The following is a 16,905-nucleotide window of genomic DNA, read 5'->3' on the forward strand; positions in this document are numbered from 1 at the left end:
AAATGCCTAGTGCACGAATAGTCGTGACAGCACTATTCTTAATAGCAAAAAAGTGGAAATGACCCAGATGCCCATCAACTGATGAATGGATAGACAAAATGCAGTATATCCATGCAATGGGATATTATTCAGTCATAAAAAAGGATGAAGAATTGATAAGTGGTACAACATGGATGGACCTTGAAAACATTATGCCAAGTGGGACAAAAAAAGTCACAGAAGACTACATATTGTATGATTTCATTTATATGAAGTGCCCAGAATAGGAATAAATCCATACATGCAGAAAGTAGATTAGTGATTGCCAGGGACTGGGGGTGGGTGTGGGGGGAAGAGAAGGAAAAAGGAGTGACTGCTAATGGGTATGGGCTTGTTCTTGGGGTAATGAAAATATTCTGGAATTAGTGGTAATCAGAACTTCGTGAATATATTAAGAGCCATTCAGTCGTATACTTTAGGAGGTCCCAACATGGCACAGTGGGTTAAGAATCTGACTGCTAGAGTTCCCGTCGTGGTGCAGTGGTTAACGAATCCGACTAGGAACCATGAGGTTGCGGGTTCGGTCCCTGCCCTTGCTCAGTGGGTTAAGGATCTGGCATTGCCGTGAGCTGTGGTGTAGGTCGCAGACGTGGCTCAGATCCCATGTTGCTGTGGCTCTGGCGTAGACTGGCAGCTACAGCTCCGATTCTACCCCTAGCCTGGGAACCTCCATATACTGCGAGAGCGGCCCAAGAAATGGCAAAAAGACAAAAAAAAAAAAAAAAGAATCTGACTGCTGAGGCTTGGGAACTGCAGAACTGCAAGTTTGATCCTCAGCCTGACACAGTGGGTTAAAGGAGCTGGCATTGCCAGAGTTCCTGTCATGGCTCAGCGGAAATGAATCTGACTAGTATCCATGAGGACACAGGTTCGATCTCTGGCCTTGATTTGTGGGTTAAGGATCTGGCATTGCTGTGAGCTGTGGTGTAGGGTCGCATACTCGGCTTCGAATATGGCGTTGCTGTGGCTGTGGTGTAGATGGGTGGTTACAGCTCTGATTTGACCCCTAGCCTGGGAACCTCCATATGCTGTGGGTGAGGCCCTAAAAAGACAAAAAAACCCACAAAAAACAAAAACCCGGGAACAACAACAGCATAAAAAGAAAAATGGGCAGAAGAAATAAAGAGACATTAAAAAAAAAAAAAAAGGATCCAGCATTGCCAAAGCAGTAGCTTGGATTCAATCTCTGGCCCAGGAACTTCCATATGCTGTGTGAGTGGCCATAAAATTAAAAAAAAAATTGTACACTTTAACTCAGTGATTTTTTTTTTTTTTTTTTTGCTTTTAGGGCCACACCTGCAGCATATGGAAGTTCCCAGGCTAGGGGTTGAATGGGGACTATAGCTGCTGGCCTACACCACAGCCACAGCAACAGCAAGCAGCTCAGGACCTGAGCCACGTCTGCGACCTACAGCACGTCTCATGGCAACGCCGTATCCTTAACCCACTGATCGAGGCCAGGGATCAAATGTACATCCTCATGGATACTAGTTGGGTTAACACTGAGCTACAAGGGGTACTCTAAACTCAGTGAATTTTGTGGTGTGAATGATATAGCAATAAAAATTTTTGAAAAGATTTATACATACACATAATTATGTATTAACTCTACCTTCCCAAGTGGTGGCAGTCACAACAGTTATCAAATGCAGATCGATGAAAACCAACGCATGATTGCCAGAAATGTTCAGCTCTCTTTAATTTGTTTGTAGGCGGCATAGCCTCCTTCCAGGCTCCAAATGCCACACTTCGGCTCGCGGTCCTTTCTCTTGGCCTGTCTTCCTCGCTGGTGGTGCAAGCTGTGACATGGTGGACAGGAAGTGGTGTGCAAAGGTATGGTTTGTATGGAGTTCCCGTCATGGCTTAGCAGTTAGTGAACCTGACTAGCATCTGTGAGGATGCAAGTTCGATCCTTGGCCTTGCTCAGTGGGTTGAGGATCAGGCACGGCCATGAGCTGTGATGTAGGTCGCAGACTCGGCTTTGGATCCTGAGCTGCTGTGGCTCTGGTGGAGGTTGGTGGCTACAGTTCCGATTGGACCCCTAGCCTGGGAACCTTCCTATGCTGTGGGGGTGGCCCTAAAGGACAAAAAAAAAAAAAAAAAAGGTATGGTTTGTATTTTATGCCTATTGATAAACAAGTGTGGTCAGTTACCAAAGGGAACGTTGGAACCAGGATTTCCAAGTTAGAGTATTTATCTTGCCTAAGGCCTTGTAGAAGTCTCATTTTTTTTTTTTTTTTCCTTTTCACAAAACCAGGATGTGACTCTTTGCCATGAGTCTTGATAATGCTGTGAGAGTTAAGGAATTGTAACCAGTCGCTTAGGTCACGGACTGTATAAAGGCTCAGTCATGTACCTCCCTGCAGGTCACCAGCAACACCACCTTGCGTCCCCCTTCTGTGACCCTGGGAAATTCACGATGGATGTACTACGTTGAAACCACATAAAAAGTCGTTGACAATACTTTCATATTTACAGGTACCTCAGAATCTGGGGATTCATTTTAGGACAGATTCTTCTTCTTGTTCTCCGCATTTGGTACACTTCACTGAACCCAATCTGGGTTTATCCCATGGCCAACAGAATGATACTGACATTAAGTGCCATAGCCACCATGGATCGCATTTATTCGGGTAAGTGTAGGCCCAATTTATGGAGGGATTTTTCTCTCTCGCACAGTTTACCTTTCTCATCTGAATGGGACACATCTTGGAAGAATACAACTACCCTTTCTCCATTCTCTCCCCATTTCAATTTTTTTCTCCCCCTGTAAGAGTAGCTGGTGCAGGCTGTGGACTGTCACCTAAGCAGGAGGTGCCTTTTCCTCACCAGCACAGAGGGTGACGATAGCAAGCCATCTCTGGCTTGTCTCAGCTAGAACCAGGCTTCACACGCCCCGCTGGCTTTCAGCTCTGTCTTTCCCTCTTTCCCTCTGGACAGGGCTTTCCAGGACGGGACCCTTCAGCCCTCTACTGCCACGCTGACCCCAGCAAATCTCTGACACTGGAAAGTTATTTGTGAGCAAGGCTGTGGGAACTGTGTGTCTTTTTTTGGTTGTTGTTATTTGTTCTGCTTGGTTTGGTTCTCTCCCTGACCTAGGCGTCTGAAGGTATTTAAGCTCCAGATCTGAAACTTAAAGGAAAGCCCATGTCGTCATGCCACCTTTCAAATCACCTGTCGCTCTCTGGAGCTAACTCTCCCTGAGATGCACATACCTAATTTGGACATTTGCTTCATTCGGAAAAGAAGGGAGACATGGTCCTAGATTCTGCCTAACTCGCTCCTGACTTCTGGTGTGACTCTCAGTGAGTCACTCTTCTTTCATAAATACATGCAGAAATCTCACAGATTAATGGAATATTAGAGGGTTTGGCTTGCTATGAACAAAGGGCTGGTATAATTCCCCTTTGGCCCCAATTTTGGAGTGAAAAGAGGGTAGCAAGAGCAGGGGAACATCATGCACCCAAATCAGTCAAGAGACATTAATATTAGAACCCCTAGCACTCGGTCTCGTGCCCTAACACCCTGATATATGTTTTAGATTTCATAAAACACCAATGTGTAAAGACGGGAACTCGGGCCGCAGATTTCACAGGGACGGCCTGATAAGGATCTGGATTTCAGGGTATCACTTACACTTCCTGACTTGAGTTTTCTTCTTTCTCACCACTGTTTGAAATATGTGTGACCCAGTTGTCGGTCCCTTCCTGCTTTTGCCCTGTATCCCATTTACAACACACAACTCCTCACCACCTTCCCCAGGATATCTGATCATCCCAGGCATTTTGGCGGCGGAGGGGGTGGGGGGGTAGCCTTATTGAAGATTTGCTGGGTCTTGGAAGAGGGTCACCCACCGTGGTACCCCCACAGTGATACTCAGCAAATTCAGCTTAAGTGTCTCCCTTTTCCAAAGACTGCGTAGCCACAGGCTTGGTGCCTCTCTTCCCCAGCCTCTCCCCCATCCCCATAGCTTTCCTCTCTCTTCCTCCTTCCTCTCACTCCTTTATTGGCAGAATGATGTTCTTCCTCCTTCTGAAATCAGGCTGCCAGCCCCACAGGCGGACCCTAAGGCTCCCTGTATCCTGCACAGGGCTTCCCAGTGCCATGAAGCATCTGCCCAACAGGTTGTCTGTCCCTATAAAGAAATTCTCCTGCGGCTTTCCCATCACGGCGCAGCGGAAATGAATCTGACTAGGAACCATGAGGTTGCAGGTTCGATCCCTGGCCTCGCTCAGTGGGTCAAGGATCCAGCGTTGCTGTGAACTGTGGTGTAGGTCACAGACATGGCTCAGATCTGGCATTGCTGTGGCTGTGGTGTAGGCCAGTGGCTACAGCTCTGATTCGACCCCTAGCCTGGGAACCTCCATATGCCGCAGGTGCGGCCCTAAAAAGCCAAAAAAAAAAAAAAAGAAAGAAAAAAAGAAAAGAAAGAAAGAAATTCTCCTGCCAGAATTTTCTCTAGCTGTTACATTTATGTATGTGAAGTCATTAATGCAAGGAATTGAGACCTTGAGGTTCAACAGGCTTGGAAAGTATAGTATAGTCAGGAACACAGGCTCTGGAGTTCCCGTCATGTCTTAGTGGTTAATGAATCTGACTAGCATCCATGAGGATGAAGGTTCGATCCCTGGCCTTGCTCAGTGGGTTAAGGATCCAGCATTGCCATGAGCTGTGGTGTAGGTCCTAGGTGTGGCTCAAATCCCATGTGGCTGTGGCTGTGGCTGTGGCATAAGCCAGCAGATACAGCTCTGATTGGACCCCTAGCCTAGGAACCTCCATATGCCGTGGGTGCCGCCCTAAAAAGACAAAAAAAAAAAAAAAAAGGAACACAGGTGCTGCCTAAGCTCTCTTTACCAGCTATATGATCTTGGACACGTTGCTTGTTTTCTCTGGGCCTCAGTTTCCTGATCTGTGAAGTGGAATTAGTAATAAAGCCTACCTCATAAAGTAGCTGTGAAGATTAAATGCGTTCAAATAAAGGGCTGGGAACAGGGCCTGGCCCACAGTAACTGCTCAGTCGTTGCCCTGTTACCACTCTGGGGTCTCCGAGGGTTAGATGAAAGCCCTGTTCTTTTTGAGAGAAGCAGCCTGATATACTGGAAATGTACCACTCAACGTGGACTGCATTTGTTCCCCCAACGTACCTTACACTTTTTGTGCATGTATTTTAGCTTCACAGGAGGTAAGTACCTTTCTGCATTGTCAGTTGTCAAATTCCAAAATGATCTTTTCTCTCTGAGCCATCCCTGATCTGACCTGCCTGAAACAACCTCTCCGACTGTCTGCCTTTCAGCACATTCTGCTGTGTCCCGAAGTTGCCTGTCTCATCTCCCCTTCTAGAGTAAACTCCTTGAAGCCGGGTACCATGTCTTACTTGTTAAAAGGCTGTTAGGAGTTCCCACTGTGGTGCAACGGGATCAACAGCATCTCTGCAGCCCCAGGATGCAGGTTCAATCCCTGGCCCAGCACAGTGGGCTAAAGAATCTGGCGTGGCTGCAGCTATAGCAGAGGTCACAACTGCGACTCAGATCTGACCCCTGGCCTGGGACCTCCAGATGCCGCAGGGCAGCCAAAAGAGAAAAGAGAAAAAAAAATCTGTTCAATGTAGAGGGTATATTTCTGTGGAACTGACCCATTCCCATTTCTCATTCTAGACAGTGACTGCCGTCAGCCTGAGGGCAAGAAGACTGATGAGGCAGCCAAGGCCACGGCTTCTCGGCCGAACTGGGTGTTGGCAGGGGCTGCCTTCGGCAGTCTCACGTTCCTCACCCACTGGGTTTTTGGAGAAGTGTCCCTTGTTTCCAGATGGGCAGTGAGCGGGCATCCCCATCCGGGACCAGATCCTAACCCATTTGGGTGAGTCTGGGTTTGGAAGCCATCCAGACATTGGTTATTGTGGTTGAAGAAGCTCTTCCTCTGTGTGAGCAGCTAGATCTGTGCCAGCTGGATGTGTCATAGTCCCCTTTCCCTAGATGTCACAAACGTGGCTTGAAATGACCATGTGCTCAGAGATGAAGGAGCTAGAGGTCTTTGCCTGGTGCTGAGGGACCGCTGGGAGGTGGCCGAGGGATTGTTCACGGCCAAGGCACGGTCCTGGGAGCTCCTGGGTGGCCTGCTGAGGGATCCCCACAGGGAGAAGCGTTCTTGGGAGTGGGGAGGGCTCAGCATCCCTGCAGATTCCCTATTATACCTGCAGCCATCGGGTAGGACAAGACCAGAGAGCCCTGGTGAGAGAGACCAGGTCGGCAGTTGGCCATAGAGCTTCGGTCTCTGTAAAGGAGGGGAGCCCGGGGCTGGGGTGGGGGGAATCTCTGCATCTTCTGTACTTTGGGCTTGTTCCAACCATGGAGCACGCACGGAGTTAACAGTCCTGAGTGTAAGTGTTGGTTTACGTGCCTGGTCCTTCTCCGACCCTCTCTCTGCTCTTCCTGTCGCCTCTCTCCTCCCATGGTCAGGTCCAGCCTTGCACACAAAAGGATCGGAGGATCCCTTAAAACATCTGCCTCTGAGGTCTGTTTTCTCGTAAAGTACTAGAATTCCCACATTTGGAGACACGCTGGCTTTCTGCCCCCCGGACATCTGGGCATGTCCCACAGGTGTCGCACACTCAGTGTGACTGAGTCTGGGCTCAGTCATCCTTTCTCTCCAGATGTGTTCTTCCTCTTCCAGGCCTCAGTTCACTCTGTCTGTCGCTCCACTGTCCAAGCGGGGAACCAAGAGTCATCCTAGAAGCCTGTTGTCCTCATTTCTGCATCTAAGTTGGCATTAAGTCCAGTGGATTCTACTACCGCTCTTGAAGTATCTACCCCTCCCTCTGTCCCCTGCCCCCCCACCACCACCCGGCTTATCTCCTTAATGGATCCTCCTATCTTTTATCAAGCTGTTGCTTTTGGTCTCTCTGCCGAGAGGCCAGCTCCACACTGCTGCAGGGGGAGCTCTCTAAAATGCACATCTGACTCCAACTTGACTCTTGGCTTAAAACCTTTCAGCAGTTTCCCACCCCCGCTCAAACCTGGTCTTATGAAACAAGATCTGCACCCTCACTTTTTTTTTTGTCTTTTTGCCATTTCTAGGGCCTCTCCCTTGGCATATGGAGGTTCCCAGGCTAGGGGTCAAATTGGAGCTGTAGCTGCTGGCCTATGCCAAGCTGCAACTGTGACCTACACTACAGCTCATGGCAACGCCGGATTCGTTAACCACTGCGCCACAACGGGAACACCACCCTCACCTACTTTTACAGATGCTCCCTGCCTTACTTATCCCCATGCTTCACCTGGCCTGAAATCACTTTCAGTTCCCTAGACATATCCTGGCAAGCTTTTACTCACCCTTCAAAACCCAGCTGGGGCATCTCCTCCGAAAGCCTTCTCTGATCATCCCAAGGATTCCTTTATGCCACAGTCCACCTTGAATCCCTATGCCACCCCCACCCACTTACATCTTTTCTTTTCTTTTTTTTTATCTTTTGTCTTTTCAAGGCCACACCCGCGGCATGTGGAGGTTCCCAGGCTAGGGGTCAAATTGGAGCTGTAGCCACTGGCCTACACCACAGCCACAGCAACACCAGATCCAAGCCGCGTTTGTGACCACAGCTAACAGCAACACTGGATCCTAAACCCACCGAGTGAGGCCAGGGATCGAACCCGCAACCTCATGGTTCCTAGTCAGATTCATTTCCACTGCGCCACAATGGGAACGCCCATCTTTTCTTATTATTCTCCATTAAATTGTTTACGTTACAGTTATTTATGTTCTTCATCCTTTCTAGACACTAAGCTCTGTGAGGACAGGGAATGGGGAAAAGGAACTAATTAATACTTCTGACTGCCTCTGTATCAGGCCCTAAGTTGGGAAGTGGGCATATGTTATCCAGAGTCTGTATCTTTTTTTTTTTTTTCTTTTTATGGCTGCACCTGTGGCATATGGAAGTTCCCAGGTTAGGGATCAAATTGGAGCTGCAGCTCTCAGCCTACATCACAGCCACAGCAACATCAGATCTGAGCTGCATCTGCGACCTACGCTGAATCCTTAGCCCGCTGAGCAAGGCCAGGGATCGAACCCGCATCTTCATGGATACTAGTCAGGTTCTTAACCCACTGAGCCACAATGGGAACTCCCAGAGTCTATAGCTTTTTGGTCTTAGGTGCTCTGGCATATTTGGGAGGAGGGGAGAGGAGGAAGAGAGGGAGGAGGGAAGGAGTTGATTTTCATGTGGTAAAGCTCCTGTGAAAATAAGCATTAAGTTGTGAGGAGAACAGGAGAACTGAACCAGCAAACCCAGGCTGGGCTTGAGGGCTGGAGTCCTGGCTGGCTGATAGCAAGTCACCAATTAACTTTGGACCAGTCACCTGATGTCCCTGGTCTCACTTTCCTCACCTTGAAAATGAGGGTTTTTGGAGTTTCCGTTGTGGCACAGCAGAAAGGAATCTGACTAGAAAGATGTGGATTTGATCCCTGGCCTTGCTCAGTGGGTTAAGGATCTGGCATCGCTGTGAGCTGTGGTGTATGTTGCAGATGCGGATTGGATCCTGTGTTGCTGTGGCTGTGTTGTAGGGTGGCAGCTACAGCTCTGATTTGACCCCTAGCCTGGGAACTTCCATATGCCGAGGGTGTGGCCCTAAAAAGCAAAAAAAAAAAAAAAAGAGGGTTTTCTTTTTAGACATTTTGTAATTCTGTACTCGGGAGTAAGACTTAGATGGAGCTGTAACACGCGAGACCAGCATTTCCCAAACTGTTTTGTGTGGTGCACTGGTTTCTTGAGATGTCAGCAGGTGCGCAGAGAGGAAACACACACAAACAAAACACAGCCCCTTTTAGATCAAGCGGTTTTTGGAGGCACAGCACTTCATCACCCTGGCTTTGTGAGTCTCAAGGCACATTAGCATCATAGACTCTCGAGAGTGTCTGGAACTCATTTGAACACGGAATTCCTTTTTTAGGATCTTCATCAATATTTCATGAAACTGATTTCTCTGAACCTTGCTTGAGAAATGCTGCATTAGTCCATTGTTACCTATGGCTTCAGGAAGGGGACCCCTTCCAGGGCCTGAGCGTGGGCTCCTTTCTAACATTCAGAAATGAATGTCTGGGGAGACACACGCGCTGACAAAGCAAGAGACTTTATTGGGAAGAGGCGCCCGGGTGGAGAGCAGCAGGGTGAGGGAGCCCAGGGAAAACTGCTCTGCCACGTGGCTTGCAGTCTCAGGTTTTATGGGAATGGGGTTAGTTTCCGGTTTGTCTCTGGCCAGTTGTCTTGTTCAGCCCCTACTTGGTCTGGCCCAGGGTCCTTCTTGGTGGCGTGTGCATCTCTCAGCCAAGATGGATTCCAGTGCCAAGGATCCTGGGAGGTTGGTTGTCTCCTTCCTCCTGTTGGCCCCTCCCAAATCCTCTGGTTAGTCTTTTTTTTTTTTTTTTTTGCTTTTTAGGGATGCAGTTGTGGCATGTGGAAGTTCCCAGGCTAAGAACCAAATTGGAGTTGCAGCCACAGCCACAGCAATGTGGGATCCTTAACCCACTGAGTGGGGCCAAGGATTGAATCCACATTCTCATGGATACTAATTGGGTGTGTAACCTGCTGAGCCACGATGGGAACTCCCCAGTTAGTCTAAGGGCAGCACCTGGTTCCTTTTCAGGGTGTCCTGTTGTGAGACAACTCATGCAAACGGCTGCTGTCATGCTTGGCCAAGGTGGGCAGTTTCAGGCAACGGTCCCCTGACACTGTGACCATCATAGTAGGAAGTGCTCTTTAAAATTCTCTAGATCCTGCTGGGAATGGATCCGAAGTCAGTTTGCATGTGATGGAGAGATGAGAAATGGGAGGAAGGCGAGAGAGGGGCGGCTTGTGCCACGAAGACTTTGGGAAACAGGATCAGTGCAGACCACAGAGCCTGGGAGGACCAGGGAACAGGACACACTGTGTCCCAGTCATATGTCCCAGTGTCCCATCAGTGCCCCAGTGCTCGCAACTCCACGAGTCTCCTCTTCTGTAAACCCTGCGTTATCTGCTAATCGTGTTTGTCTCTGCCCCTCCCCCACTGGACCGCGAGGACAGGAAGGAAAGGGATCTTCATTCATGTATCCCAAGCCCCTAGAACAGAGCCTGGCACACAGTAGGTCCTCAGAAACATTTATCGTTGACTTGGAGATGGACAATGGTGGACAGCATCCTCCACAGCCTTTTCTCACATTGACCTTCTGTACACCCGGGACCATCCTTACCCTTGGAAGGTGGGGATGGGCAGGAGAGCAGCTGAGAGCCTCACCCCAGAGCCCGGGGGCCTTTGGGGGATTCTGAGACCTACGTGGGTGACTGTGTATAATCTCAGGCTGGTTACTTAAGTGTTCTTCCCCCCAGTGTCCTCCTCTACAAAATGTGGATGATTATAGCAGGTACTTTACAGACCTGTGAGGGTCAGATGAGCAAATATGTGTAAAGATTTTCAAACAGCTCCCGGTATGTAGTAAGTACTGTGCTTTTTATTTTTTTTTTTATTTTTTTATTTTTTTATTTTTTTGGTCTTTTTGCCTTTTCTAGGGCTGCTCCTGCAGCATATGGAGGGTCCCAAACTAGGGGTCTAATCGGTGCTGTAGCCGCCGGCCTACACCACAGCCACAGCAACTTGGGATCTAAGCTATGTCTGCGACCTACACCACAGTTCACGGCAACACCAGATCCTTAACCCACTGAGCAGGGCCAGGGATCGAACTCACAACCTCATGGTTCCTAGTTGGATTCGTTAACCACTGAGCCACGACGGGAACTCCAGTACTGTGCTTTTTAGTTTGTTTATATTACAGCTACTTCATTGAGTGCCAGGTTGTAGCTATTATTGCTGCTGGATTTTCTCCTGAAGTTTAGTTAAATTCTTTTTTTCCTCCTCCAAATTTTTGCCAAAGTAGCAAAAGAATGAAACCGTTTGTGGTACTTTTTCAAAACACACAACTGTTAATTCTCAAACTCACATTGGTCCCAGGAAGATGGAAGTCTATTGATAAAAGCAGTATTGAGGTTGAGAAAGAATGAAATGGCACACTAAATAGAAACTTTTCCCAGTGGCTTTTCTTTTTGTCTTTGGCAGACATTTAAAATGTCACACGGGGAGTTCCCTTCATGGCTCAGTGGTTAATGAACCAGACTAGGATCCATGAGGATGCATTTTGATCCCTGGCCTTGATCAATGGGTAAGGATCTGGCATTACCATGAGCTGTGGTGTGGCTCACAGATGAGGCTCGGATATGGTGTTGCTGTGGCCGTGGCTGGCAGCCGTAGCTCCGATTCAGCCCCTAGGTTGGGAATCTCCATATGCCGAAGGTGTGTCCCTTAAAAAAAAAAGAAAGAAAGAAAAAAAATCAAACGGCCAATATGAATTATGGCTTTTTTTTGTTGTTGTTGGCCATACCCACACCACAAGGAAGTTCCTGGGCCAGGGATCCAACCCACCTTGCAGTTGCAATCTATGCTGTAGCTGTAGCAACTCTGAATCCATAACCTGTTTTACCATCTGGGAACTTCCATGAACTATAATTTAACAGTCTGAGAAAACTCGGTTACTGTGTTTAATTACATTGACCATAATAAAAGAGTGCAAATATCATTTATGTCGTCAGAGGTGCTTTTACATCAATATTCTTTTCTTTTCTTTTCTTTTTTCTTTTTTGCCACACCTGTGGCCTGCCTAAGTTCCCAGGCCAGGGATCAAACCCATGCCACAGTGGCAACCCAGGCAGCTGCAGTGTTAATGGCAGATACTTAACCCACTGCACCACCAGGGAGCTCCTTCATTGTTCTGAACGTGTATAATATCCATTCCCAGGGGGCTTGCATGATCTCTCTGGTTGTTTCCCACTCATATTATCTCTTGGATATGCCTGGAGGTAGGAGATACATTTCTATTTATGTCTGGGACAATGGGATGTTAACAATGTCAGATGTCCTGTAACATGTCATGTGTGTGTATATATATATATATATTTTTTGGCAGAGGTGCAGTTCTGCTGAGCTTGGCAAGTGGACTGATGCTTTCACTGTGTTCGTGGTTTCCTGGTTCCAGTTTCGCTTGGTGGATTACAGGTATGTGGAGTTTCCCTGCAGAAATGCTTGGTTGTCCATTTTACTTGCAAACATGTGCCCCTAAAGTGGAAGGAGACCACCATACAAACATATGCTTTTGCCAGGTGGGCTGTTTTTATTTTGTTTTGTTTTGTTTTTTGTCTTTTTAGGGCCGCACCCATGGCATATGGAGGTTCCCAGGCTAGGAGTCACATCAGAGCTGTAGACGCCAGCCTACACCACAGCCACAGAAACGTGGGATCCAAGCGATGTCTACGACCTACACCACAGCTCACGGCAATGCCGGATTCTTCACCCACTGAGAGAGGCCAGGGATCGAACCCAAACCTCATGGATGCCAGTTGGGTTCGTTAACTGCTGAGCCACGACGGGAACTCCCAGGTGGGCTGCTCTGACCAGCTCTAGCCCCTGCAACCCAGATGTCACCACGGTTACCAGTGACCACTGGCTCCAGGTCCTTGCCTCCTCCTCCTTCACCTTCCTCTCCTCCTGTGGTTGTCTTGTCCCGAGACTGTGCTCACAGAATTGCTCCATCCCCTAAACAACTCCTCCAGGCACAGATGTCAGGAGCAGTTTTCCTGCCAGTCTGGGGAGATGGAGGGTTCAACACCACCGTGTGACCAGACCTCGTCCCCTCCAAGAGCCCTTGCTTCTCTGGATTTCAGCAATGTTCTCCTTTGGGACTCCACTGTGAAGCTCAATTTCCGTTTCTTTTCTGTGTGTAAGTTTCACCCCTCACCCAGCGCTGGGGTCCATGTTTGCTTATTCAAAGGCTTGGCCCTCCTCTTCCCAGTCATGCCCTTTAGGATTACGGAATATCATACTTCTGGAGCAATCAACTTATTTTTATGATTGTGACTGTCTCATTACTGTGACTGAATTATGCCACTCTTCTCCCTTCCTCTTTCTTTAAAAGTTTTTTTTTATTATAGGTGATTTACAATGTTCTGTCAATTTCTGCTGTACAGCAAAGTGACACAGTCATACATATATATACATATATATACATACACACACACACACACATATATATACACACACTCTTTTTCTCACATTATCCTCCATCATGTTCCATCACAAGTGACTAGATATGGTTCCCTCTGCTATACATCGGGATCTCATTGCTTATCCACTCCCTTCCTCTGGAAGGGTAGAAATGGGAGTTCCCACTGTGGCACAATGGGTTAAGGATCTGGCGTTGCCACAGCTGCAGCACAGGTTGCAGCTGCGGCTCAGATTCGATCTCTGGCCCCATAACTTCCATGTGCCATGGGTGTGGCCAAAAAAATAAAAGGCAGGAATGGTTAGAGTCAGCTTTAGTGTTAAATAAAAAATCCAGACTAAAAAAAAAAAGGAATTCCCGTCATGGCTCAGTGGTTAACGAATCTGACTAGGAACCACGAGGTTTCGGGTTCGATCCCTGGCCTTGCTCAGGGGGTTAAGGATCCGGCATTGCCATGAGCTGTGGTGTAGGTTGCAGATGTGGCTCGGATCCCACGTTGCTGTGGCTGTGGCATAGGCCGGTGGCTACAGCTCCGATTCGACCCCTAGCCTGGGAACCTCCATATGCCATGGGAGCGACCCTAGAAAAGGGAAAAAGACTGAAAAAAAAAAAATCCCCACTCTGCGAGAGGACATAGACTGCATTTAGTTTCTGTGAGGAGAGACATCCTTATCCATTTTACTTAAGCTCGTGATTCAGAATTTTGTACTAGATGCTGGGTGTGGGTTTGGAGATTACATGGAATAGTCATAGAAGATGAGGGTTGAATAACATCCTTGGTACCTTTCTGTACACCTGAAGTGCCATCATCCTTGCATGGAAACGTACGTGTCATCCAAACAGACGACTCATAATGAGATTAACCAGCTCCTTGTCTTCCTGGAGCTGTGTGAGGGAATGGTTACAGTCACATTGAGCTGTTTTTACTTGCTTGTCTATTTTCGGGTGGGCGTTCCTTGTAGGGTCTGTGGAAGCTTGTGTGAGGATAAGGTAGGAGTAACCTTTCTTCTCATTGGAGAGATGCCTCCTGAGATCCTGCAAGAAAAATATCAGATAACTCTGCAAAGGCTGAGTGTGCAATGAGCATGCGTAGCTTCTTAATCTATATATAATTAAGAAAGGGAACATGCAATGCATTGAAAGTTGTTCAGCATTTTTATCATGTCTTTTCTCATGGAATAGAAACAAAATAATTCTTGGGCAGCTAATTAGCAGCTTCATTTTATTTGTTTACATTTGGCCACCACGGGGCTTGATGTGGGATCTCGGTTCCCAGACCAGGGATTGAATCTGGGCCACAGCAGTGAAAGTGCTGAGTCCTAACCCCTAGACCACCAGGGAACTCCGAGCAGCTTCATTTTAAACATAGGAAAAAACTGAGGTCCACAGAAACATAAAGAACAGAAAAGCTGTGAACTTGGAGTTTTATGCTAATACTTTTTTCCCTGATAAAGAGTCAAACCTAATTTACTTTGGCTAGCTCTCTGAAGTGTTAAATAAAAGACCCTTGGGGCAGGCAGATGTAAAGCTTCTAATGGGTTATTTGCAGTAGAGAGGAAAGTGGGGCCATAACCCATGAGCTCCATCTCCTTCTCTGATCACCTCCTCATCTAAATCATGTGGGACCTCATACTTAATTATCTGGAGATGGTGCCCACTTTTCAGTGTGATTCACCTCTGGAAAATACCTCATAAAGCAGAACGTAGAAAAAGAAATCATATTTTTCCTTGTACAATTAGAGTGTGCAGTACCACCTAGCTCTCAGCGTGAAATTACCCCAGTGACCGATAGAGCAAAGATACAGGAACTTTAGATGTTGGTGGCAATTAAATGAATAAAATTAAAGTTTTATTAAAAATATATAGATGTTACTAAATGCATTGATAGGACCCCAGTGTACCATACAGGGTGCTTACAATTTTATTGTATGAGAAATTTGATCTGTTGAAAATGAACATATTATTATAAATATTATTGGGATATTCAATTACTGTTGAAAAATTGTAACATCTTATTGTAAAGACTTTGGGGGGATTGTTTGGAAGGAACCAGTCTCAAATGAAAAATATGTACAGTATACAGTTAAGAGAAAAGGGCAAAGTGGCAGTGTGTGTCACCTGCTACCACTGGTGTATGAAACAGGAGGGAAATGCACATGCAGTGCATATTTCGGAGTTCCCATCGTGGCTCAGCAGTTAGTGAACTGCACTAGTATCCATGAGAATGCGGGTTCGATCCCTGGCCTCGATCAGTGGGTTAATGATCTGGCGTTGCCATGAGCTGTGGTGTAGGTCCAGGAGAGGCTCAGATCCTGTGTTGCTGTGGCTGTGGTGTCGGCCGGCAGCTGTAGCTCTGATTCAACCCCTAGTCTGGGAACCTCCATATGCCACAGGTGCAGCCCTAAAAAGACAAACAACAACAACAGAAAAACCCACAACGCATATTTCCTCTTGTGCACAGATTATCTCTACAAGGATGCAGAAGAGGATGCTAATATTGGTGGCCTTCACTAAGGGGATCTAGTCGGTGACAGGGGTCAGAGGGACTCTTTCACCTTTTGGGTTTTGGATTTTGAATTTATAACCTATTGAAAAAGTACAATTTTAGTACATTAGCACATATGTAGCCTGTTTAAAAATAAAAACTAAATTAAAAATGAAAGCGCTAACAGTCGAGGGAAATGTGAAGAGATGTTTTCTCTCCCTTCAGGTAATTCTTTTTAGTAAGGCAGAAGCAGCAAAGTCATTTTGGTATCTTTACAATATCCAGTTAGGGCTCATTCTTTGAAAAATAGTCATTATAAGCTGGTAAACAGGAAAAAGTCACCTTTGCTAATCAAATAAATGAAAATCAAAATATGATATGGCTTTCGTCATTAATTTGGTAAAGATTTTTAGAAAGAAATGCTTTTGGCGAGGTTCCTGCAGGAAATGAAAACTGGCATATGCTGTCAGGAAAGCAACTGACCACAAGTAATGACTGTTTAAAATGCTTTTGCCTCTTGACTTGATAGTTGTACATTTGAGAAATCTAAGAATTTTTTTTTCTTTGTTAGGGCCACACCCACGACATATGGAAGTTCCCAGGCGAGGGGGGTCAAATCAGAGCTACAGCTGCCGGCCTACACTACAGCCACAGCAACTCGAACCATACCTGCCACCTACACCACAGCTCAAGGCAACACCGGATCCTTAACCCACTGAGTGAGGCCAGGGATCGAAACTGCCTCCTCATGGATCCTAGTTGGATTCATTTCTGCTAAGCCACGGTGGGAACTCTCAGAAAATCTTTTAAGAATTATTTTAAGGAAATGATCAGAGATGTAGTAAGAGATTAATTGACAAAGAAAGATGTTCCTCACAGTGTCAGAAGCTTCCTGAATGGCCAGTGGGAAAATAGTTGCGCATGTTCCCCTGTGTTGCAGCAGGTCTGGCATTGCTACAGCTTGGCGCAGGTCACAGCTGTGGCGCAGGTTCTGTCCCTGGTCCAGGAACTTCCACATACCATGGGTATGGCAAAAAAAAAAAAAAAAAAAAAAAGGGAAAATGGTTGTGGTGTATTTATCCAGGGAAATAGTCTATGTACCTAAACAGAAGAAAAACATTCATAACATGAAAAAACATTCTTGATATAATGTCCCGTTAGAAACAGAATAAAATCCTCAGTATGTGATATGATTCCATTTATGTAAAAATACTTCTGTATATACACAAAAAGACATATGGGAAATACCTAGGAATATTAGCCATGATCTTCTTGTCTCAGTTGCAGGCGATTTTTTTTTTCCTTGC

At 46.7% G+C, this 16,905-nt stretch overlaps 1 protein-coding gene and 1 non-coding gene across 2 annotated transcripts in view; one reads left to right on the plus strand and one right to left on the minus strand.

The window, feature by feature from the left end:
• Positions 1-16,905, plus strand: part of CWH43 (cell wall biogenesis 43 C-terminal homolog) — a 67,564-nt gene that overhangs the window by 8,781 nt on the left and 41,878 nt on the right. The window contains 4 exon segments of the mRNA XM_047798648.1: positions 1,752-1,872; positions 2,518-2,672; positions 5,694-5,895; positions 12,022-12,110. Coding sequence (XP_047654604.1) covers positions 1,752-1,872; positions 2,518-2,672; positions 5,694-5,895; positions 12,022-12,110 — 567 coding nt within the window.
• TRNAE-UUC (transfer RNA glutamic acid (anticodon UUC)) lies at positions 14,383-14,454 on the minus strand. The gene has a single exon. It is a non-coding gene; the product is annotated as a tRNA-Glu (tRNA).

Source organism: Phacochoerus africanus, chromosome 10 (genome assembly GCF_016906955.1).
Source record: "Phacochoerus africanus isolate WHEZ1 chromosome 10, ROS_Pafr_v1, whole genome shotgun sequence".
In the NCBI taxonomy this organism is placed as follows: Eukaryota; Metazoa; Chordata; class Mammalia; order Artiodactyla; family Suidae; genus Phacochoerus; species Phacochoerus africanus.